At 34.8% G+C, this 25,556-nt stretch overlaps 1 protein-coding gene across 2 annotated transcripts; it reads right to left on the bottom strand.

Moving 5' to 3' along the window:
• Positions 1-836: 836 nt before the first annotated feature.
• Positions 837-24,911, bottom strand: LOC129221554 (nicotinate-nucleotide pyrophosphorylase [carboxylating]-like). Of its 2 annotated transcripts, XM_054856052.1 has the most exons (3): positions 24,225-24,911; positions 12,749-12,880; positions 837-1,161 (listed from the first exon to the last, which is right to left on the bottom strand). In XM_054856052.1, exons 1-3 carry the CDS (start codon positions 24,759-24,761, stop codon positions 940-942), a joined length of 891 nt encoding a protein of 296 aa, XP_054712027.1. In that variant the 5' UTR covers positions 24,762-24,911; the 3' UTR covers positions 837-939. The 2 variants fall into 2 exon arrangements, with proteins under 2 accessions (XP_054712027.1, XP_054712035.1); XM_054856060.1 differs by lacking the exon at positions 12,749-12,880.
• Between the last annotated feature and the right edge of the window lie 645 nt (positions 24,912-25,556).

Raw genomic sequence — 25,556 nt, forward strand, 5'->3', positions numbered from 1 at the left:
TAACAGCACCAGTAACAGACATGCTTAAGATATTGCTCTCAGGTTAATTCAATTTTCTGAGCATTTTAATATATTTATACTTTTAAAACTATTTTTCTCTCATGCAACTACATCCCATCTAACATTTGACTGCTTCTGAATTAGTTAATTCTATTTTTATTTGCTCAATTACGAAAAAAGGTCCTTCCCTTTGTCCGACCCTCATTAACTGACACCAACAATTCCGATGATATCCAGTAACAGATAGGACGAAGAAAGGATGAGTAATGGATATAATTCCCCTTTTCTCTAAATTTTAAACTCTGATACCTTATGTTCGAATGAACATGAGACACCGGCAGACCTCCTGGTGGCTGTTCATAACCTTCCACCACTGCCTTGTAAATACCAACTGGCTCATAAAATTCACTCTGATAACACTCGATTGATTGTACCCTATTCATGGGTTGCAGCAACATCAGTTTTGCCTACCTAAAATTATTATTTAAGTTCAAACTTACGACTGCCCGTTACTGATGCCGTTACCCTATATAAAATTAGAAAAATTTTCTGCTTGCAAAATCGCCCATACCTTCATTTTCGCAAAATTTACAGCTCAAAAAATGAGTCCTTTTGCAGTAAGTGAAGCAAGATAGCCTTTACACATACAGTAATGCAGCTGCTAAATATTGGATATTCATTCAGTTAAATATCTTAATAATTAACCACATAAATCCAATTATAATGTTTAACCATATTTTGTTCACTGAAAGAATTTTCAAAAAATGACAAATTTATTAAAAAGCTTTTTAATTAAAAGAACAGTTTAAAAAAAAAATCTTTAGTTAATACAGATATACAACTTTTATAATGACATATAAATTAATTTCAAAATAAAACTTTGTCACATTGTGTCTTTGTGAAGGACCTTTAAAAATGGAATAAACACAGATGAAAAAATCATTCAACTTGGTGTAAAGTCAATTTAGTAGCTTTCATACTTTGGCTTGCTTTCATGGAAAAATCTACTGTTTCATAGCCTTGCACTAAAGAGCTACTTGAGATGATATCAACATATGGACAAGTATAATTTGTAATGTTTTGACATGTAATACCGCCACTGGCTTCAATTAAAACCTTAGGGTACTGATGTTTTACAGCTAAAGCAGTTCTTTTTAGCTCCTATAAGAAAAGAAAATTTTTTTAAAAACAATCATAAAAAAATTATTTCTTCAACTTGTTAGAAGTTAAACATCAAAATAGCAATAGTAAAATACAAGGTGTGCTCAGAGATCTTGGTCTCAGAGATCTTGGATAAAAAATGGGTAAATTCAATTTTTGTAAATTGCAAGTCCAACGTTCACTAAAAAAAATCTCTTTCTCAGTAATAGTTGATGAAACTCGACACGTTTCCAGGCACAAGCAAGTGTTCTCTGTTGAATTCATAGAGCACTTTCTGGCCTTTCCAGCACAGAAAAAACTGACGTAGAACCATGGTGAGCTTTAAAATTCTTCACTTTTTCTCACGTCCAGTGTAACGATCAGGCCCAGATCTATAAATTTCGGGCCCCCTGCAACAAAATCTGTAGGGCCTCTCCCCAAAGGTCAGCAGTGTATATGTGCAATGTTATTCCATTGGGACAACGCTGGGGGGGGGGCGAAATTTCTAAAGTTCGTCAAGGGCGCCAGACCCCCTAGTTACGCTACTGTTTGTGAGCATAAACTTACAAAACGTAAAACACCAATTGAAATTTGGAGTGGTCATAAACCTTCAGTACAACATTTCTGGTTATTTAGATTGCTAGCATATGTACATATTCCTGAAGTTAAAAGGCATAAATTAAAAGACAGAGCTAAAATTGGCATACTAGTCCGATATGCAACAAATAGAAAAGGGTATAGAATTTGGTTACCGAAAGAAAAAAACTATAGAAGAAACTATTCATGTTAGTATAGACGAGCGTAAAAACGGGGTAGAAAGTCTTTTTGGTAAAGATCGTAAAAATGAGTATGTAAACTATAAAATTGGTACCTTAAATTGGCCAACTGAAGACAGGGTTGCCACGCACCGGGAAAACCTGGAATTATCAGGGAAAATGAAAATGGCCAAAAATCAGGGAAAATGAAAAATTGCATATTTCCAATCGTTCTTAGCGCGGCCCACGGTCTATGACGTCAAAAAAAAAAAACTTTCAGCCTTGTTTTTTTCACTGCCATTCCTTTCTTATCCGTTGTTTTGTTATTCCCCTCTTTCTTCTTCCCCCTGCAGTTCTTTTTACCAACTCTCTGCCATTGGCGCGTGCGCCATAGGCCATAGCAGTCGGCGGCGGGCGGCGGACATGCTCAGAAGGTACTTCTTTTCAGGGTGGCGACAGGAACTGTGAAAAAAAGTTCCCTGACTTTTCCCTGATTTCCCTGATTAAGTTCACCAAATTTCCCTGATTTACGTTACCAATGATAATGGTTTTCTTTCTTTGCTCTACTTGAAATCCATTGTATGTTTGTATAAAATGCAGTATTTTAAACGCTTTAAGTTGTGTAAAGTTGTTGAACTAATGATATATTTTTAAAAGATGCTACTTTTTTAATAAAATGGTTTAAAAAAAAACATATAAAGTCATTTTTTGGGGGAAAAAACCTACAAAATAGTATATTAAATTTTTCTACAATGGAAAGACTAGAAAATTAAAAAAAAAAAAAAAAAAAAAACTTTACTGCCAGAAACCACTTAGCATAAGAATTTTAAGAAACTATTAAAATCACTCTTAAAAACATATGTGTATTTATGATAGAACTAAAAAGTAATTGAAATTATTTTTAACTAAATTTTCAAACAGTATAATAATTGTTGCAAGAATAAGAAGTAATAGTGAAAGAATAGAAGTAATGTAGTTATTCTTATGTAACTAATTGACATATTTATGCAAAAAAGATGAAATCATTTGACATCCATTCATAGGGAGCTTTTCTCTAATCAAGAACATAGATTTTAATGAATGAATACAGCATTTTAACAATAAAAAAATAAAGATATTTACTTAAGTACACAAGTTAACTCTATTTCAAATGATTTCAGTATGTAACGGAAAAAAATCTTAGATTGCTTTAGTAACAAACAACTTTGATATGCAAGAAAAAAAAAGAAATATAAAAGCAATTAGTTAATTTCAAAATATATAAAAGAAGAATACAACTTAGTTATAAAATAAAAGAATCACTCTTACGTCTGAAGAAAAGAAAATCTTTATAATCTGCAGTGACAACAAATAGTATAACGGCAAAAAACAAAGTTTTTTTTTAATTGAAAGTTCAATTTTAGCAATTAAATTAAAAACGCAAAGAAGTAATAACTTTTAAGCTTTTATAGTATTAATTCAAAAACCTAAGATTTCTTCTTGAAATTGTGATTACAGTATGCTAATTACTTCAAGACAACGGAATAGAGGCAAAGAAGCTAAGGCATTAATGAAGGCTTCCTCTTTGCCTGTATGGTTGTTTATTTTATGTAGCATTGAAAGCGTAAAAGGAAATTTCAAACTAGGTAAAATAAACAACATAACAAACACAGAAGCAATCTTAGGATGTTCATCCTGTAGGGAATAAGTAAGATTCAATACTTTGACGTTGAGGAAAAAAGATACACAAGTATGCAGCAGTGTATAATAGCACCTCATTAATTTTCCTTTTTTTTTTTTTTGAACAGATAATTGGCGGAAAACGCGTAGAGAATTAGAGTACTTAATTTTGTAAAGAAAAAAAAAAATTTTTTTCTTCATAAAATCAATTTTCCCTGATTTTTTGTTATTTTTTCAAAATTCCCTGATATTTCCTTGACTTTTCCCTGATTAATAAAGTTCCCTGACTTCTCCCTGATCTGTCGCCACCCTGCTTTTCTTCCTCGTTTGAGGGGGCTCTGTTTAAACGCTGCTTGTTTACGTCAGCAGTTCTGAAGTTGTTATGATGCACAGCACATTGTTTTGTCTGCGAGTGCGACTGAAGTTTTTAATGAGCTGCAATAATCTTTTCATATTTTATATTATTTCTTTAAATTAATTAATGAAATCGTATTATTCTAAACAATTTTGTTCTGTAAATTTAGTTCATTAGACAATTTTAAACTTAGAAAGTTTCTTTTTTACAGAAGTATCGCTAATCTTTTAGTATTTTGGTAGTGATCTTTAAAGACTTCCAATGCGCTTCTTTCTTTCAAAATAAAAGTAATCCGATTAAAAAAAAAAAAAAAAATTTGCACATCAGAGAAGTTTCTGATCAATGCTCAAACTTTAACTTTATGACAGGGTGCTCACAGGAGTGATTATGGCGCAAGTTGCGCCATCAAAAAAATTTTTTTTTGGGGGGGGGGGGATTTTTTAGTTATTTATTTTACTTTATTTTTATTCAAATTATTTACTCATGTTATTTTACTTTATTATTTTCATCTGTGTGCAGGGTTGGCTTTCTGCCGGCAGAAACTAGTTTTTGCCGTGCCAGTGGCAGAAACTGGTTATAACCGGTAAAAACCGGCAGAAACTGGCAAAAACTTTAAAATGTCTTTAATAACTCAAGTAATTAGTAAATGATATTTGTTTAAGTAAACTAAAAAATTAAACATCATTTCATCATTTAAAAAAATAAAATCCCATGCTAGTGCCCTTGATTTAGTTCAGAAAGAGAACTATCCTATTGCAGAGGCTCGTAGTATTTGGATTAATTTAACAAAGGATAAAAAATCAAACAGGGGTGCTTAGGAAAGAGGAGTGACAAACAGAATTAAACAGGCATTACTGATTGCAATTTGCTCACTTATGCTTTCTCTAATTTGTTTGATTGAAATTATCATGTCATGTGCTTCAAGAAGAAAGTGCCAGAATTTTACTTGCCTAGATTTTGTACCTAATGTCACAGCTTTGCAAAACAAATTGACCCCATTTCTCAAAACTTATTTTTCCAGTCAAATTTTTACCACAACCCCAGTTACTACATGGTGGACCAGTTATGCAATAGATGAAAGTTTCACGAACATTGCTTGCTCTTCTGTTTTAAGAATATTCTAAAATTTCTCATTTGTGCATAGTAAATTGAGAACCTGTTTAGATTTTTTGAAACCACCTTTTCTAAGAGGTAATTGCAGGATCCAAACAATGTAACATTTTATTTTGAATTGTAATAATTTTGTAATAAAATTACAGTAATTTTTTTTTAACAATTAATTTTTTTTTCATGCATTTTCAGTTTTATATCAAGAATTATTTTTTTTATTTTGTGAGTTTTTGCCAGTTTCTGCCACAAATGTGGCAGAAAGTGGTTTTTGCCATGCCGGTTTTAACCGGTTTCTACCAGTGGTTTTAACCACCTTGGCAGAAACTTGCCAACCCTGTCTGTGTGTGTGTATTTTATTGGGGAGCGAGCACACTTTTCTTTCAAAACAATAATAATTAAAAATAAATAAATAAATAGGTAAAAAAATAAATAAAAAAGAGGGTTAAAAATAAAAAATAAAATAGTGAAGGCGTTCAGAAATATGGGGGGGGGGGGGGTTGTGCCATTGAACTTGATGGGGGGGAGCACCCTAGTTTTATGAGCAACAAACAGGGGAAATATGTGAAGCTAAAAGATGCATGATTTTTTTTACAGGCCAAAGTCTAAAAGCGCTTTGAGTTCAATGGATTGGAGGGGTAGAAGGCAATAATTGAAAAAGTTTAGGTTTCATAAGTTTTTAGTTCACATTATTTTAGCAATTAACTTTATTTTTGTGATACAGGTGTCACAATTGTTAATTTTGCAGTTCTTTCACTTGATGTAAGGCAGTGGCTCCTTGCTATTGAAAATTAGATATGCTACATTTACATTAATTATTTATTACAGTGATTTGCTTCACTTGTGTTAGTACATTAGGGTAGTTCAAAAATACACTTTGAAAAAAAGGTTTCTCCTAGAAAACAGGACACCACTCAATGTTTTTAGACTTGTGGATAGTAAAATACTGGAAGAATTTTAACTTCCTACTCCAACTGAAAGAGGGTGCTCGACCCCCTCCCTCAAACTTCATAAATATGAGGAGGGGGTTAAAAAAATACATTGAACTGAAAAAAACAATGTTACATACTATCTACACGAGTTATATGCATATTCATTGCAATAAAATAATTACTTACATAAAAAAAAAACAGCTGGGGAAATTAAATGTTTCTAAATTTGTGACTTTTTCTATGCTAGAGCTAATGTTAATTTAAGGGATCATTGGGCACCCTCTTAAAATTTGAGTAAGAAGCTAAAACTTTTACAGCACAAATACTATTAGTAAGTCTAAAAAAAAATAAGGGTTGTCTTGGACTCGAGCTGAGAGAAAAAAAAATTGAACCAGCCTTAGTACATATTTTTGATTATTTCAGCTTGAGTAAATTAAATTTGGTAACCATTGTTTGTAAAGTTTGAAAATGAGGTAAGTTTTATCAAAATTTGAGATGTATATATTAATGTTGCAAAATGAAGGTTGAGATCGATAACCTGGAATTTTTTTCAAAACCACCTGGAAAACCTGGAAATGTCAGGGAATTTCATTCTTGAACTTCCGTGGCAACCCTGTGAAGAGGAAGATGAAATTATTGAGGATCAAAAATCTAAGGGTGATAGAAAACTAAAACCTTTAAACATTTCTGAGTGGGAAAGAAAAGTACGACCGCGAAAAAATAGCAATAGAGTTGATAACTATTACTATCCACCTGAGGGAAAACCTAGGTTAAGATCTTAAAAAAAAAAGCAAAAGAATATCGCGAGGAGCAACAAATCAAATTTAAACCTGATGCATTTTTGTTTAAGCCAAAAAATGACCAAATACTGGAGTCAGAAAATTAAAATAGTGACGAGTTGTCTATTTCGGAGAACGAAAATAATTTTACTTGTGACAAAATTGGTTTCGCTTTATTTTAGGACGAAATCTATAACTTAGAATTACCTAGAACTTTTCAAGAAAATTGAAATGTTCCAGAAAAACTTGAACGGGATCGAGCGATGAAGGAAGAATTAAAAATATTCAAAGAAAGTTCTTTAGTTGAACCCCCTAAAAATTCTAGAATCATAGGAAACCGTTGGGTATATAGCATAAAAAGGGATGATAAGAATAAAATTAAAAAATTCCATGCAAGATTATTGGCTCTTGGTTGGAAACAGCGGGCAAACATCAATTACAATTTGGTATTCTCGCCAGTCATTTGTTTCTCACTTATTCGATTTTTCTCATTTTTTTTGTATCTGTGCTATGCTGGTCTTATGTACATTTAGACATAAAATCTGCTTATTTGTATGGAAGTCTAAATACGAAGGTATACACGGAACAACCTGTTGGATATAAAGTTAAAGGTGAGGAACATAAGGTTTGGTTGCTTAATAAAGCACTATATGGGCTTCATCAAAGCAGAAGACAATGGAATTTGGAGTTGAATCTAATTTGCTGAAACTTGAGTTTGAAAAAATGAAATGGTATAATTGTACTTATAAACTTAAAGATGAAATAGTTTGGTTGGTTTGAGTAGATGATTTAATATTATTTAGAAAAAGTAAAAGTAAAATTGATGAAATTATAGCATTACCAGGGGTAGAAGTGATCGACTTGTCACATATAGGACATTTTCCACAAAAAATATAGGACAAATATAGGACACATTATATGAATAATTTTGCTATGAAAAAATAAATTATACATATCATACATTGTTTAGTTATTCTTATCAATGATTTTGTTTAAAAAAAACCCCTCAAACAATATTATAACTTACATCTGAAATGACTTTCCTGTAGTTGAAAGAATAATTTTTGAAAAAGCAAAGTGTACTTTAAAGATTAAATAACTAAACAAAATTTGAGCAAATATAATTTTATTATTTCTTCCTCACTCATGACTCAAGTACTAATTCCACTGTTCTTTGATTTTATTTCTAAGCTGAACCCTTTAGCACTTGTATTAAGAACAAACAGAGCTTGAGAAGGATCCTTCTGACGTTTTTCAGAGTTTTCTTTATGCTTGAATGCTGCCTCCATTGCGAAAATCCACTATTGCTTATGGGCACTCAACAGTTGCAAAAATGGCAAAAAGCGATAAAATCATCTTTTCCTTTAGTGTAGCATGCACCAAAATTTGTACTATTAATGTCCTCCTGCTCCAACCACTCCGCACGAAATTTTTTTAAGCGATGCAATTTCGCCATTATAATTCCACTTATTACAACAAACTATGTTTTACCATCATAAGGAACTAACATTCCACGATCCCTAAATTCCACAAAAAGAAAAGATTTCAAAAAGATTAGAACATTCCGATCAGAAAATGCACTGAACACAAAAATATACCAACTAAAACGAAAACCATGATGGAAAACAAAACAAACGGCTGTTGCCCCCCCCCCCCAAACGCAAAATTCAAAAACCAACTTCAGCCTTAGTTCTCGAAACTCCACCCAATATATTGACGTCACATTGCTGTAGCCAATGAGCGAAGATGCCTGTTGCAGGATTTAGTCAGTTTGGTTTTTTTGATTTGAAATTCGTTTTGAGGACATACTTTCAGCTATATTTCAGTGAAAAAATCCGATGTCAGAAAGTTTATTTACTGTTCTTTTTAAAAATATATAGGCTAAAAAACGGGAATATAGGAAATATAGGACATTTTCGAGAAATATAGGAAATATAGGACAATTTTGATGCTTTTTTTGAAAATTTAGGAAATATAGGATATATAGGACTACTTCGACCCCTGCATTACTAAAAAGTAAGTTTGACGTTGTAAATTTGGGGGAATATAAATTTTTACTGGGTGTAAATTTTGAAAAGATTGGCAATAAAATTTATTTGCATCAAGAAACTTATATAAATAAAGTAATGGAAAAATTTAAAGATTTGCCAAGAAATCATGTTAATTTACCTTTCAAACACAGTGTTGAATTACCTCAAAGAGTTAACGAGAAAGAATCGGAAATGATGTAATGAAAAGATACCCGTATAGAACTTTATGTGATTGGTTGTTTATCATTTCTAGCTGCGAGAAGCAAACCAGATATTTCTTTTGTAGTAAATGTCATGTCTCAATTTTGCAATGGTTATTTATTTAAACATTGGACTCCTGCTGTAGATATCATAAATTATGTGTTTAGTACTAAAAGTTTAAAAATTAATTTGTTGAATGTTAACAATTCTAGTTTAATTACATATTCTGATGCAAACTGATTGCATATTCTGATGCAAACTGGGGTTATAAGTTAACAAATAGGTATTCTACAAAGGGGCATATTATTTATTCTGCCAGTATTCCATTCACCTGGAAATAGAATAAACAAAAATCAATCGCTCTTAGTTCAATGGAATCTGAATTTGTATCCGCTGATGAAAATAATACCGTTAATGCATGAAATACACCGCCAGCTCAGTCATTTCCAGCCAAGGACTGCAATTTTGTGCTTATTAGCACTCATCAGCCCGGCATAGGAAAGTGAATGAGCTGCAGATGGAAAATCTCTTAAGGAAGCCCAGAGTGCCAAACAAACTGGTAGCTAATATAGAATTAGCGCAGACGAGTGACCGAAGCAATGGTTCGGTTCAACTCCAGGATTGAAGGAAAGGCATGGTATATTCAGTAAATTACCGCCCAATAGCCAGAGCTAAAGCAGAAATACATGAAATACACTGCCAGCTCAGTCATTTCCAGCCGAGGACTGCAGTTTCGTGCTTATTAGCACTCATCAGCCCGGCATAGGAAAGTGACTGAGCTGGAGATGGAAAACCTCTTAAGGCAGCCAAGAGTGCGAAACAAACTGGTAGCTAATATAGAATTAGCAAACCAGACGAGTGACCGAAGCAATGGTTCGGTTCAACTCGAAGATTGAACGCGAGGCAAGGTATATTCAGTAAATTACCGCCCAATAGCCAGAGCTAAAGCAGAAATACATGAAATACACTGCCAGCTCAGTCATTTCCAGCCGAGGACTGCAGTTTCGTGTTTAAAGCACGAATGAATTATTTTCGTTTTATATGTTCCGCTACCAACACCAGTATGGACATTTAGACATACTGGGTAAGTAGGTAAAATCTGAGTGTAAAACTTGAACAATTTCTAAAAAAAAATCTGGAACATTTTAAACTTTAACAAAAGAATTGGTTTTGGATTGTTAATAAAAGTGTAGAAGTGATCAATTTACTGAATATGCTTGGTATAAATTACTTGGAAACCTTTGATTTTGAAAACCTCTTCACCAATATCTCACTCATTGAACTTTTTCCCTCTGTTTCAGAGCTTTTTAATTCTGTTAAGGACTCGCTTGATTTTAATGGAATTTTTTTCCTGGTCTTTTTAAATTTTGTATTTTCAATAATTTTTTCAAAAATGCTTATTCATGCTTTCTTCAGATTAATTGCATTGCGATGGGAGCTAATTTTAGCTCTACATTAGCCAACCTTTTTCTTTTATATTATAAGAGAAAATTTTTAATTGATAATCCTTCTTCTGCACTTCTTTGTTGCAGATACAGTACAACCTGGATATCTCGAATCTCTCGGGACGGAGAAAAATTTCGGGATATCGAGTTTTCGAGTTATCATGGTTTTAAAAAAATTACACTAGTAACTCTCACAACTATACATGTACGCTATATGCATTTATATATGTACTATGGGACCACTTCGATTTACGATCAATAAAGTAGTCTTCAATATTTTACTAGATTTGAAATTTTAAAATTGTCGGAAGTGCACAGAATGAGATTTTGAAATGAACAATAATTTCAACTTTGTTTTTCACCTAAAAATTTGATAATTCTAATTTTATCTTCAACCAGTAACTCCACATTCAAAAAGTTTTCAGCAGTCATTTTGTAGGAGTTAAAAAAGCAGAATGATGAAAATGAGGAACGCATTTTCTGTTTTCACTTGAAAACTGACGGACTAAAAATCGGCTTCCTTTCCTCAAAGTGGACAACATGTTCGAGAGAAATGCACAAAGATTCTAAACTCTGGGGGAAACACAGCACCCCCCAACACTCCCTTATTACCTTGCCCCAATCCCCTATTCATAAAATTTCCAAGAAAAGGGATGAGATTGAGAAACGTTAAGCAATTGTCCCTGGGGAACTGGTTTTACTACAAAAATTGCCAAAGAAAAACAACAATTGAAACCTGCTTCTGTGCAAAAATTTCGACATATCAAGGGTTTCGAAAAATAAATTTCGAGATAACTACAGAAAATACATAGGAGCTTTTGTAGAAAATGCTGGAGGATTTTTTTTTTTTTTTTTGAGGTATCAAGGGTTTTGAGATAAGGAGGTTCAAGATATCAAGGTTTGACTGTACATCAATGACATATTGTGTATAAATTTTCCTAATTTTTCTGAACTTAGCAATACTATATATCATGATTCATTAACGCTCAAAAAGACTAGTTTTAATCAAAATAATTTCAATTTCCTGGATATTAACATACAAATTGATTCAAATTGTTACACTACAATCTATGATAAAAGGCGTAAATTTAATTTCAAAGTTAACAGCTTACAAGATTTTTTCCTCCTGCTTAAGTAGAAAGGTTTTTATTGGCATCATTGTTTTGCAAGCTATCAGATTTAAAAGAATTTGCTATACCACTTCCAGCTATACCAGCTAATCGAGAAATTTCTGTACTCAAAAATATAAATAACTTCCCTAAAAATCTTTTTAACAATAACTTCCCTAAAAATCTGGTTGAAAACATTTGCTTAAGTATAGCCTTCCATGAACATTTCGCTTCTTTTGAAATCGTTTAACTGTGTAAATGTATGATACAACAATGACAAACCTTTTTTTTTTTTTTTGGATCTCTGGGGTGGAAGAATTTTACACATGGGAAATGGACGACCGGCATATTTTTGGATTAATCTCTTTGGATATGGACTTTTTTTAAACTTTTACGTTGATAACTGGAATGAATTCTGTCTAGTTGAACATCGGATGGGTTTATTATAAATGGATCTCAAGGTAAGATAATTTTAGTTATTGGCAGGTACTGTCCCGTGGATGGCTAATTATTTCGGAACTTGTTTTCCTAATTAGTCAAGGCGAACCCCCCTGCTTTCAATTTTAGTTTTGAGCTCTTGTTTATTGTTTATAATTAAACATGTGGTGCATTTGCCCAATGTTACTCTATATTGCATGTACCTGGAGCTTAAACACTGTCTTTTAGTTCATAGTTAAATTTTCTGGTCTTTTGACCATATTTATTGAATCCTCCACGGCTGGTGAGCTCTGGATTCATACTTTGTCTTTTCCTATTAAATAGCTGTTTGCAATTTTCCTTTTTCTCATCATTATTTTTTATATAATTTGTTTAATATTTGGTATTTGGCTTGTATATTTTATATTTACTTGGCTTTTTAGTTTTGCTGCATTGCACATCTATGGGCTTTTGGTATGGTCTTTTCAATATTTTTCACTTTTATTATAATTCTTGTCCATATATATCGATGTCCTAGTTAAATATTGAGAAGTGTTAAAAATAACCATTCTGAATAAAAAGCAACATTTTCTTCTTGCTATAATAGGCAAAACGGTAATAAGGAAAATGAAATTTGAGAATGAACAAACTGGAAATCAGGCATATCTCAGTATAAAACAAGATAAAGCATGAATTACTTAATATATCTCCATAAGAAATTTCAAAATAATAACGTTTAAAAACGTTTTAGACGTCTTAAACAACAGCAGCAGCAATGTGTGTAAATGAAGAACCTTTTCAATAAATTTAAAAAATTACTTCTGGTTCAAAGTTGTCAAGCATAACAACATCACAATTCGCGTGACAAGCTTCTGTTGCTTCATCTAAAGATTGGCATTCAACTTCTATTTTCTGAGAAAAACCACAAAATTCTCGTGCTTTTTTAACAGCCTAAAAATAAATATAAAAAACATTAAATAACATTCACTTTGATTTTTCAAAGTTGCATTTAAAAATGCCCAACACTACAGAAGTAGAGATGTAAAATTTTAACGAAATTTTGAGGTGATGGAAATTAAAAAAAAAAAAAAAACTAATTAAGTAAAAAGTGTACTCATGTAAATAAAAAGTTGTTCACACCCATAATATGCAATATTTCAAGGTATTGATGCATAAAATTAAAAAATAATTTCAACTGTGGAATATGTACCCATTGAATCAGGGTTGCTCTCCCCCCCCCCCCCCCATTTTCATTTTTTAGCTCTCTTTTCTTAAACTTCTAGCTCTACAAACAAAATAAAAGAATGAAATAAAATAAATTAATGATTAAACTTAAATAAATAAATTTAGAAAATTAAATAATTCCCCGTGGGGCACCCCTGCGTTGAATGAATTTGTTTATTACTTTAAATTTCTTTTTGTGGTAAAAAAGCATACCTACGTAGCTGTGAAAAGTCAATGGATGCTTTCTTTGCAATTTATATAACAAGAATTCAGAGGTGCCCACGGGGGGGGGGGGGGGGATTATGGCGCAAGTTGCACCATCAAAATTTTTAGGGGGGGGGATTTTTTTTCCCAGAATTTTTTTTTTCTTTAGAACATGAAATTTTTGAATTTTGGAAAGAAAAAATATTTAAACCTCTTCAACATAGATGCATTAATAATACTTTTTTCACGTACTCTTCAGGGCCGTCGCAAGAGGGGGCGGGGGTGCTACCCCCCCGCCCGGTTTTTCAGAAGTGGGGCCGCCAATTTCATTTCAGCGATGAAAACGAACGAAAAGAAAGAAAAACTCTTCGTTGTTTTAAAAAATTAAAATAGTAATTATAAATGAACAATTGAAATAATAGTGCAAAAAAGTATTTTTTCTGTAAAATTTGAATAGAAAATGTAAGTTTAAAATACAATTTAGGAACATCCATCATTCCCTTTTATTTAGGGCTCGACCGATGGCATTTTTTGGCCGATGGACCGATGCCGATTGTTCAAAGATGGCCGATTGTTTTTCTCCAAATAGCCGATTGCCGATGCCCTTGGCCGATGTTTAAAAAATAATCTAACGGAAATAAATTGATAAGATTATCAGGGATGTAAAGGATAATTTATTCATTTCACTTTACTTTTTCCATGAATAAGAAAATGAAATCACAAAAAAAATAATAATAGTAGATTTCGACCTAAATTTTCTGTTTACGATCACTCAATTTAAACTTCACAAGTTTTTTCGGCACATCTGTACATGCATATGTACAGATAAGAATATTCAGATGACCGAAATATCCATTTTGAACACCTCTTCAGTTAATTATCGCAAGTTCTCTTGTGATGTCTTCATGCATGTGAACTTGCGTCACTCAAAAACGTTATGAAATAGTAAGTTGAAAACTCATACGTACGTAGTATGATCTAAAAGCTCGAGGACAAGCTGCATAAAACCTTACCCTGAATAGTTCATATTACCGAAGTACATATATCTACAAAATAGTCACCTTGAATGACTATGCACTTCTGCCTAGAGTCCCCTATCTAGCAGAAGCCCTCTACTTCTGCCAACGTTCGTATTAGTGATGTGCCGGATCATCAAAAAAGTAGATCCGCGGATATGGATCATTAGTGTCAAGATCCGCGGATACGGATCTCATTTTTTTTCCCAGTTCAACTATCCAAGTCTGTTTAATTTGTTACGGAAGGTATTTCCGTCAGAATAATAACACTGCTTCTTCAAACAATGTCATCTGCGGCGAAATATAATCAAGACTATGATTTACTCTTTAAGGAAATCTTCGTTAAAATTGAGGGAGAGTTGGAAGGAACGGGTCAACGCTGCATTAATGCTTAAATAGAATGTGATAAATTATTTCTAGCTTGCTCGGTAGATGTAGGATACAGGAGCAAGAGTGCAAAGCTGCTACTGGACAGGCTAGAAATATTTTTCGCATTTTATTTCAGCATAAATGCAGCACTGACCCATTCCACCCAACTTACCCCGACCGATAGAATAACAGAGCCAGGAACACCTTTACAAAAGTAAATAGAGAATTTAGTCTCACTTTTTTTTTTTTTTGAAGAACGCCAAGAAAACCCAAAATGAAGAATAACAGAAACCCCAAATCAATAACAGAAACTAATATTAAACTAAAAATTAAAAAAAAAAAAAAAAAAAAAAAAACATGCCGACCTGATATTGAGATGGATTTCGCGGGTTAGAACACACATTGGTAACAAATATAAACTGACAGTGGATAGAAATTTTAAATCATCGAGCTTTTCTCCTTATCCGACTATGAAATAGCTGCCGATCACGAGTATAAAGGCTTTGAATTGCATTTAAAATTTCCTTAATACGATATAGCTTTTACTGTATATAACTTGGAAGTTCCAAACAAATATCAAACGCTGAAAACTTAGTTCTTTGAATTTGGCGCCAATATTTTTAACGTACGGGTAAGTTTTTACTACCATGATTCTGAAATACGTTAAGTAGGTTTTTATTAATATTTCCGGTAATTCAAGTTCTGCAAAAACGAGTCCAAGCTAAGAACACTTTCGATCAAGTCACCTTTTGAACGAAAAAAAAACTATCAAAATCGGTTCATCTGTTTAGGAGCTATGATGCCACAAATAGACACAGATACACTTTTAAAACTTATTACCCGTTTCTTTTTGGAACGGGGGGTACAAATTGGCTTCTGAAATGATACCTTATAAATTATATAAGGAATAAAACCTAATTTAAACGGAATTTAAGAGTCTTTTATTGAAAAATTTAAGAATTTTTAGAATAGAAAAGATCTGTCAACAAAATAGCGGATACGGATACAGATCTTTATTTTCCCTCGGATATCCGCGAATACGGATATCCGGAACATCACTAGTTCGTATAGCTTTAGAAACACTGCTGGCAGCCATTTTTCGCAACCTTTGTAAGGCCTCTTGCGCTGCTGCTTAACTTAATTGTGGGGAAGAAGGTGAGTTTGATATTGAGGATGCACGGTTTGATTGGTCAATACTCTGATACGACAAACAAATAACATAACGTTTCGTCGGACTTAGCTTCGTGTGACTTTTACCTGTTCCCAGCAAAAAAACATTTGCATGGACGCCGCTTTCTTCCGTCAGGAGAAGATAAAGCTGCATCATAGAATGTTGCGATAAATGGCTTCCAGGAGTGTTTCCAAAAGTTATATGAACACTGGCAGAAGTACATAGTCCCTCAAGGTGACTATTTAAAGGTGCTTGGGTAACGTGAACTATTCTGGGTAAAGGTTTTATACAGCTTGTCCCTGAACTTTTGGATCGTACTACGTGCAATTTGTCTAAGGTGTAAATATGCTTCTTCTTTTTTGACTGTTGTATGATGATAGAGAAAGAACAACAGCCAAAAAAAAAAAAGGGAAAGAAAGAGAGAAAAAAGGAAGAAAAACAAAGACTGTTTAATAACCAATTGATTTTTTTTTCAATTGAACATATAACTAAGATTTCAGTAATATTGTTTATTTATCTAACAAAATTACACAAAACCGGTTTCCCCATCTCATATTTGTTTCCATGGTCTCCAATTCGGCAATATATCACCAGATGATTGTCAGTCTCAGACGTTATATTAGTTTTGCATTGAAATAAGTAATTAATAGTCACAAAAAAATGAGTAAATGGGCTTTTTAAAACATCCGATCGAAAACAAAAAGGGAAGTTCACAACTGGAATGTATGCACTCCCCACATGAAAAAATTTAACCTCCCACAGCTTACCATTTTTGAGTTATGACTTATAAGAGATACATACGTACATCCAGCCGAAAAAAACAACGCAATAATTAACTTGCTCGGTACCTGAATGCAGTTTTAAAAACTCTTTCAGGGGTGACTAAAGTAGAAATTCTTACTGAGAAATTTAAGTAACTAATTTTATTTGAAAACAGTAACTCCCTTTACTTCGTATTAAAAAAGTAAAACAGCAAAGGTCTTTTTTTTCCCGAAAACATCGGCCAATTCCATCGGCTTTTCGATGTTTTTTAAGGCCGATGGGCCGATGTTTCCTGCAAGTTAGCATCGGCCGCCGATGTCGATGGCTAAATTGTTGAACCATCGGCCAGGCCGATGCATTGGTCGAGTCCTACTTTTATTAAGAGTAGCGGAAATGAACGCTTCAAACATTTTTATTAACGCAAAAAAAGTATTCAGTACAATACACTCTACACTAGACCGCAGAATGGGTATGTCTTCCTAGTCGGAAACTATGGGCTCGGCTCAAATTAAAGTATTGTTTCATAGAGTAAAATTAGCATAATGGGAAGGAGGACATGCAACAAAACCTGCACGTCTTGTCACTCGGCGGCCCTGGTTATAAAAACTATGCTTCATGGTTCTTCAGTTCATAAATAAATAGGACAGCTTCATTGGAACAGCCCATAATATAGACGATGGCTAAATTGTTGAACCATCGGCCAGGCCGATGCATTGGTCGAGTCCTACTTTTATTAAGAGTAGCGGAAATGAACGCTTCAAACATTTTTATTAACGCAAAAAAAGTATTCAGTACAATACACTCTACACTAGACCGCAGAATGGGTATGTCTTCCTAGTCGGAAACTATGGGCTCGGCTCAAATTAAAGTATTGTTTCATAGAGTAAAATTAGCATAATGGGAAGGAGGACATGCAACAAAACCTGCACGTCTTGTCACTCGGCGGCCCTGGTTATAAAAAAAGCTTTCGTCTGTAACAACCCAAAACATCTAGTTTTTGAAATCTTGAAAGTAAACATGAAAAGAGAGAAAACAAATCGTTAAGAGTAGATCTTCAGAGCAAATTGGGGAGGGGGAAGTGAGGGTCCCAAACGTCAATTATTGTAAGTGTTGCAGCTGAATGGCTCGTTTAGCCTTTATTTTCATTCATATACTTGCCCAAATTCAGTTAGTTAATTTAGACCAATTTTCAGTACCCCAGTGACAGCTGGTTCGCCAAAAAATTCCCATATGTAATTTTTTTTTTTTTTTTTGATGAAAAATATTGTCCTGAAAGTCATTGCTAAGTGGAGAAAAATGTATGGGTCACCGAAATAAATTTGAAATAGAGAAAAAATAATAATAATAACAGTTAAATGCAAAGAGAGATTCAAAGTATTGTAATGAATACTCACACCAAAAGTTATAAATTTTTGAATGTAAAAATCGTAAGTAAATCACAGCTTGATTAAGAGATGCAGGTGGCATATTTAAAATAAAGTGGAATAGAGACCTAAGGTATCGCAGAAAATTACCACATCTGATCAAAATGTTAAAAGTTCTTTTTCCAAGGCTGCAAACACTTGTATTGCAAGAAAGCAAAAATATTAGGGAAGAAATTGAAAGTTTTGTTATGGAAAATCCAAGCAAATAATCATGTTTGGCAAAGGAAAATTGTAAGAAAATATTACCACAATATGTTTATCAGTAATTAAAATTGACAATGAAGATAGGAGGGACGTAGTCAAACTGAAAAGAAGAGTGGGGAACTCCAAACCCTTCTTTTTACGTTCCCAAAGCTGACCTGGAAGTGAGTTTTTAAAATTTAGGTTTTGAAAAAATCCTGGAAAAATGTTCTCAAACCCCATCCTTTAGCCTAACGTCATTAAAGATGGCCTCACCTGAGCATTTAGGACTGCAATTTCGAAAAATCATGAGAGTGCTCCCAACGTAACCTCCGAGATATGCCCTCTCAATTAATCATTCATCCTCATTCAAGGTCGAATAAATTTCATCTTTTGGACTTTAATTTAAAAAAAACTCGCTGAGTTGTCCCGAAACTGTCGTCCTCCAAATATTATCGAAGATCCTCAAAAAGTTCATTGTTAAGGCTTCAATTTAGAAAATTTTTCCGGAGAGAGATCTCCAAAAGCGTCTACCCCTCTAACAGTATTAATAAATCGTCTTCGATTGCTTTAATTGAATTTCAATTTTGAAAATTTGCCAGGGGAGGACTCCGAATCTCTCCACCCATTAACATTACCAAAAATCGTCTAAAATTGCAGTTTCTACTTATCGAAATTTTTTTTCGAGAAAGTGTCCCTATCTCTCTCGCCAACATCATCGAAAAATGTTTTAAATCTCACTTTTAGCGCTTCAATTACGAAACATTTCTGGTCGCGAGCCCCTTCAACACCCCCCCCCCCTTCATTGAAGGTTGGCTTAAATTACGTTTTCGGAGCTTTGATTCAAAAAACTCCAATCAAAAAAACTCCTTCAAAAGTCTACAATCGCGTTTTTTGGACTTCAAAATTTCAAAAAAATTCGGGGCGGGAGGGAGGCCGCATCTTTTTTCCTCTTAATATCACCATAGATCGTCTAAAACTGCATTTTTCGAACTGCAATTTTCAAATTTCAACCCTCCCCCCCGGGACCACCCTTTACGTGTCACAATCAAATAATTCACAATTGGGAATGCATGCTTAAAGTTTGCATTTTGAAAATTTATAGAACGATGACCCTGAGTCTCTTCCTCCCTTAACATCACCATAAATCGTTTAAAACTGTATATTTCAAATAACAGTCTTGAAAATTCCCGAGGGAGAGCCTCCGGACCCCCTCTTCTGAACATAATTAAATATAACGTACGATTGTGTTGGAAACTTAAATTTGGAAAAATTATCGGGAGAGGCTATCCTGGAACTCCTCTCCCCTTCTCACCAAACTTAAGATATAGTTTAAAACTGTGCTTTTATGTCTTCCAATTGTGAAACAATCCAAGAAGGTAGCCCTCCGACACCCCCTAATTCTGATTGAATATTATCCTTACAAATATCTATATTGCTAGTACTAAGGTCTAGTAATGCGACTATCCCTGCTAAACCAGAAGCCAAATCTTCTCTCTCTCTCTGCATATTGGAACATGCGTTTGAAAAAATTAAAGGGCTGCCAAAAGCGCACCCCCCCTCTCCCAGTTTTTGAAATTGCGACGGCCCTGGTACGCTTTTCAAAATTTAATGACCGTGTCTCTTTTCAATGAGAGGAGCATCACAGACGGCATGGAGTTGGTGTCCGTTTCAAAGCTGGATCAGACGATATGATTTCTTTTCAATATCTTATAAATTTTCTGGAAGTAGCACAATTTTGAACATGATGAATACGTGTGACATTGATAAGAGGGATGGAGGTCAAAAATGTTTCATTGATTGTAATAATTCTGACCAGTAAGCTCTAATCTTTCATTGATTCATTTGCACCTTGACAATCGTTAAGAACTAGCTTAGAAGTTTGCAAATTACATATTTTTTATCCCTCCAATCGACAATTTACATATTTTCTTCATTAACTAGCTTATGCTTATGAAGAATTTTCCATTGTTTCCATTTATCATTAGATGACTTTTATTAAAACTTTCAGTGATGTTGGTTTTCGCTGATGGAAGTAGAACAGTCTGTTCTTAAGGTATTTAAATTATTTTTCGTAAATCATATTTACTTTCTTCTATATCTGACATGTATAGAAGGATATTTAATTCATTAAAATTCTCGAGTTCTGATTTTCGATGTGAGCAGAATAGCTGAATCCATATTTGAGGATTTCCGAAAAATATCTGTCATGGTGGGCGTGATCCATTTTTTTTCGCTATGCAACTTCAATTTTGGAAAACTTCCAGGAGAGCGCCCCCACTGTAACCCCAGAATAACACCCTCTTTATCATCAAGCGAGTCATATAAAACTGCGCTTCTAGTAATGCAATTTTGAAAAATTGATAGGAGAGAGAGCCCCTGATTCCCTCTTCTTTCCTCAACACGATTAAAGACAAGCCTAGAATTGCATTTTTGGAGTATCAATTTCAAAAAATTGCCAGGGGAATGGCACCAAAATTCACCTTCCACTAACATTATCAAGATATATCAAAACTGCGTTTCTAAAGCTACATGTTCGGAAATTTAAGAGAGAAGCGCCCCTGTCCCTCCTCCCCACTCTCGTCAACATTATTAAAAAGTCGTCTTAAATTTGGTTTTTAGGGCTTCAATATCGAGAAAATTCCGAAAACTGTATTTCTTAATGTCACAAAGGTCGGCTACAATTGCAATTTTAGAACTTCAGTTCCAGAAAACTGCTTGTCCCCCAACCATAGATAGCGTTTTTAAGACTTTAATTTTGAAAATTTTCCAGGGCAAGCCCTATGATCTCTCCTTAACATTACCACAGATAGTCTAAAACTGCATTTTTAGAACTACAATTTTGAAAACAAAGGAAAGCCCTCCTTAACACAACGGTTAGACTATTTACAATTGCGCTTTTAAAGTTTCAATATTGAAAAATTACCGGGAAGGGGCCACCAAACCTTTTATTTTCCTAACATCACCAGAAAGTGTATAAAACTGTGGTTTTAAAATTACAATCTCAAAAATTTTCCGGTGGAGAAACTCCCCGCACCCCCTATTTAAGTGACAATAAATTTCCGTTTCACGGTTCATCTAGTAATGGCTCCATCCCAAGCCAGAAAGTTGTCCCTGTAATTATTCATACGATTAACCAAAAAAAAAATAATAATAATAATGAGGTAAGCAAATTTCAGGGGTACCCAAAACTCAAGGTTCACGTTTTAAAATTAGGGAAGGCAAGGCAGGTCAACAATCCAACAACATTTCAATTCAAAAGGTATTTGTTAGCGCTACCCCCCCCCCCCCCGTAAATTCGACTGGAAATTATACACTCTAAAAACTGTTTATGTTTAACCCAATACGAAAGCGAGAAATTTTTTTTTTGGGGGGGGGGGGGAATTTGTGCCATTAAGCTTATGGGGGGATGGGCACCCCTGCAAGAATTTACCATTGGTAAATTAATTTAACCAAATTATGGTTAACTCAAATGCTCCCCAAGTCACATGGTACAGTTGCTAATTCAAGAAAATAGGGTTAAACCTTCTCCATGTCTATTTTTCCTCAATGGTTATACAAATAATAATACAAATGTGACGATCTGCATCAGGCTATTATAGGCCCAGCTAGGCTGGTCCTAGTCAATTTATTAGTCTTCAAGTGTCCATGACCCTACTAAAGTCGGGTGCCCCCCCTAAATATTGTGACGACCCCCACCCAAAGGGAAAAATACACCTTAAAACACCCGCCTAAATATTTCAATGCCAAGTCTGCACCGTGATTCCCCCCCCCCAGGTGGATACCCCTGCTAAAGTTAGTTTTTCCTAATTTGCAAGTTAGCCTGAGATTTGAACAGTAGCTCGCCCGGGGTGCGGCAGCCATGAGAATGGCATTTCAACTGATTGTTTTTTAAAAAATGTTTGATTTTTTTTTTTTTTTTTGATTATAGAATTTAAAAAATGCTTTAAAAAAATTAAAAAAAAAAAAAAAACTTGCAAGAAAAAGAGCTAGAGGGGGTTTATATATTCTACTGAGAAGGAACATTGGGCATCATTGAAAACAATTCAAAAAAAGAAAATGAGAAAAAAAATTACAATGCTGCCTGCTATTTGTCAAATCAATTAATCAAAATGTCCCTCTCTCCCCAAAAAAAAAATTTTTTGGGAAGTCACAATGACCTCTGATGACTTCCCACGTGAAGACTCTGGGAGGGGGGGGGGCATAATTTCTTTAGTTTGCCAGGGGCGCTAGACCCCATAGTTACGCTACTGGATTTGAATAACTAAAAACAATGACCACTCGTCCTGCTCTCTGTGCAAAAATTTAATCTATTAATATCTTTTATTTGGATAAATTTAAACAACTTCTGAATCATGTCCCCTCTGACTCTTCTTTGCTCCAAGCTATACATATTAAGACTGGTATCATAATCTAAATCTGAAAGTCCCTTTACTAGTCTAGTTACCTTTCTTTGAAACCTTTTCAATTCAGATATATCTTTCCTCAGATAAGGTGACCAAAACTGAACAGCATACACCAAATGAGGTCTTACTAAACTCCTATAAAGGCAGAAGAACCTTCTTGAAATGAATGTAAGGGGGGCTCAACCGAATCAAGCACTGCGACCAGAGGTCTATTGTACTAGTCCCCAAACAGAAGTCTAAAAAGAGACCAGTAGCTGAAGCAGAATCAGCAAACACCTAATAGGAATATCACGAATCTTGCATGGTTCAAGCAAATGATGACCAACGTGTTCAAACCTACAGGCAGAAAACATTTCACAATCACACAGGGTGTGAGTACTAATAGTTTCCTCCTTAAGAGGAAACCTCTGCAAATTGAATCATTACTGACACCCATTATAGCAAGGTGCCACTTTAAAGTGTAAAATCCAGTAAGAAGAGCAAAAGAATTCCTAAAACTTTTTAAGAAGCCTATTGCATTTATGGAATGTGATCGCCAGAGAGAATTGGGTATGTCCTTCTTAGAAAGACAAGCTGAATATATTCAATGTCATCGTGAGATAACCTCACCGCACAGGAAGGTTTCTCTCACAACAGCCATTTTAAACATACACTCTGCTTGATGATAGGACTGTGGTTGACCAGTCCTTACCCTTTAAGATGCAGCAGTTCGTGCAGGGGAAGAAGTTCAAACCTCCGGTTGATGACGTTTGGTTTCTACTTTCTTAGGAATGACTGGTCCAGAGCTTTCCCCTTCTGTAACAATCTCTGTAAGTCTTCTGCCTGCACCCGTTGCATTTTTGTGCATAAATGAGTATCCCTGCCCCCTCCCTAATGCAGTTTCAGTGGGTCGCAGACCTGCACCCTCATCTCCTCCAGTAGCAAGGTTGCTGGTTCTCTGCTTCAAGCCAGGATCCAGCTCCAAAGGAGCTAGGAACTGAGCAGTGGTAAAAGGTCAACAACTGCACAACCACCCTGTACGAGAGAAAGGCAAATTACAACAAGGTTTCGCCTGGTTCCTCGAGGGGACCGTTTAGACATCATTCAACCCAGATGCCATACATCCATCAGCACAGTGCCTCACACTTTAGATTGGGTATCCATTTTAGTTGTCTTTTACGACATGCATAGACTACGTTGGGACTATTCTTCTCCAGTCTCCACAGGGAGAAGCAAGAACTTTCTTAGATGGTTAATATGATTTAAATTTCAATAAGTTTCCTCTCATTGAAATTCCAAGAATAAAATATTAAAATGTCTTTTAACTCTTAAGACTGACTATTTCTATAAGCTAAGTTTGCACTAAAAAGCAGGGCCATCCGGGGAGGGGGGCAATCGTCCCAGGCTTCACGAAATGACATCCAAAAAAAGCATCCCCCAGTAACAATACAGTAGAACCTCGTTATACAACAGTTTGACACAGACATCAAAGATTCTTGTTATATTGCGGAATATTATGTCTCTTGATGTTCTAAGAATAAAATGTTTTGAAAAACTTACCGTTTCTATTGATCCAGAAATTGTCACGTGATTGTCTTTCAACATAACCATGCTGGACAAATCATAACGATGCGTGTCTGCTCCGCCAACTAGCAAAGCATATTTTTCAACCATTCTAAAGCCAGGCGTAGTTTTACGTGTGCCAGCTAGTGCACCTTTCCATCCTACACTTTCCAACTGAGACTTCATATTCGAAGCAATAGTAGCAACACCACTAGCCCGGCTCAAAACATTTAACACTATACGTTCTGCCAACAAAAGTTTTCTAGCAGAACCGAATATTTTAACAACCGGTGTGATTGGGAAAATTTTCTCTCCTTCTTTGTGAATCCAGTTTGCCTTCAAGCCAAGCTCAGAAAATACTGCATTCGCAAACGGAATACCAGCAAGAACTCCAGGACTTTTCATAAAAATAGTGAATTCACACTCAGTGTCTCCAACAACACCTCCTCCAAAATCATAATTTGTAACGTCTTCCAGCATCCACTGCTTTGCTAACTCTTTTAGATGTATAGGATGTAAAATGCTTTCCAACATTGCTATGCTATTTAACGTACAATTACAGCACTTACTCAACAAATCTTGGATACAAAATCACCTTAAAACAGTTTTTTTCCCCCCCAGAATTTTAAGTAAAACAGCAAATGCTAGTTTTCAATCTGAATATTCAAACAAGCTGTCACAAAAACTGACCACGTGACTTTAATGTAAACAAACGTTCATTGCCACTCAAGTTTTGCGTTCGCTACCGGTCTCATAGAACGCTATGGTTTAGTAGCGAAACTTTGTTTTCGCTGTCATTCACAATTAAAATGTTGAAATTTAAGTTAGTTTATGAAAAATACTGGTATTTTACAGATAGATATTAATTTGTATTATTATTTCTTAACAAACAGCACTCCAGTTAGGCTGCGTTCGGAAACGATCCACCGGTTACACCGCGTGGTTAGTCCGGTGTGGTTATGACGTATTTGGAATTTCTCTAGGAATTCCGGTAGAACAGCTGTGTTTCCGAACGCTCGTGGTTAAACCGCGGTAGTTCTAGTTCAGCAGCAAACGACACTCCAATCAACGCGTAACTTTCATAATAGGCAAGTCACGTGCGTTACGATCAAAACATGAAACACGACCGGATCACAGACTTTGTGACGTTTGTGATCTCGCTAACCGCTTCCAGACAGCGGTGCCACAGGTTGCTACCAAGTCGACCGCCAGAAAACAACCGCAGTGTTTCCGAACGCGGTTAAGTGACGTCACCGGTTCCACCGCAAGCGTTTCCGAACGCTTGCGGTTGCATCGAGGCGACCGATCCGCGTTTCCGAATGCACCCTT

Source organism: Uloborus diversus, chromosome 1, assembly GCF_026930045.1.
Source record: "Uloborus diversus isolate 005 chromosome 1, Udiv.v.3.1, whole genome shotgun sequence".
Classification (NCBI taxonomy): Eukaryota; Metazoa; Arthropoda; class Arachnida; order Araneae; family Uloboridae; genus Uloborus; species Uloborus diversus.

What these genes read in the sequence shown, in the direction of transcription:
- LOC129221554 (XM_054856052.1), bottom strand. Translation starts at nt 24,761, where the DNA reads ATGTTGGAAAGCATTTTACATCCTATACATCTAAAAGAGTTAGCAAAG. An exon ending in TTTCTGGATCAATAGAAACG is followed by an intron (nt 12,881 to 24,224) that starts GTAAGTTTTTCA and finishes ATTTATTTTTAG; the next exon opens with GCTGTTAAAAAAGCACGAGA. An exon ending in TTGACAACTTTGAACCAGAA is followed by an intron (nt 1,162 to 12,748) that starts GTAATTTTTTAA and finishes CTTTTCTTATAG; the next exon opens with GAGCTAAAAAGAACTGCTTT.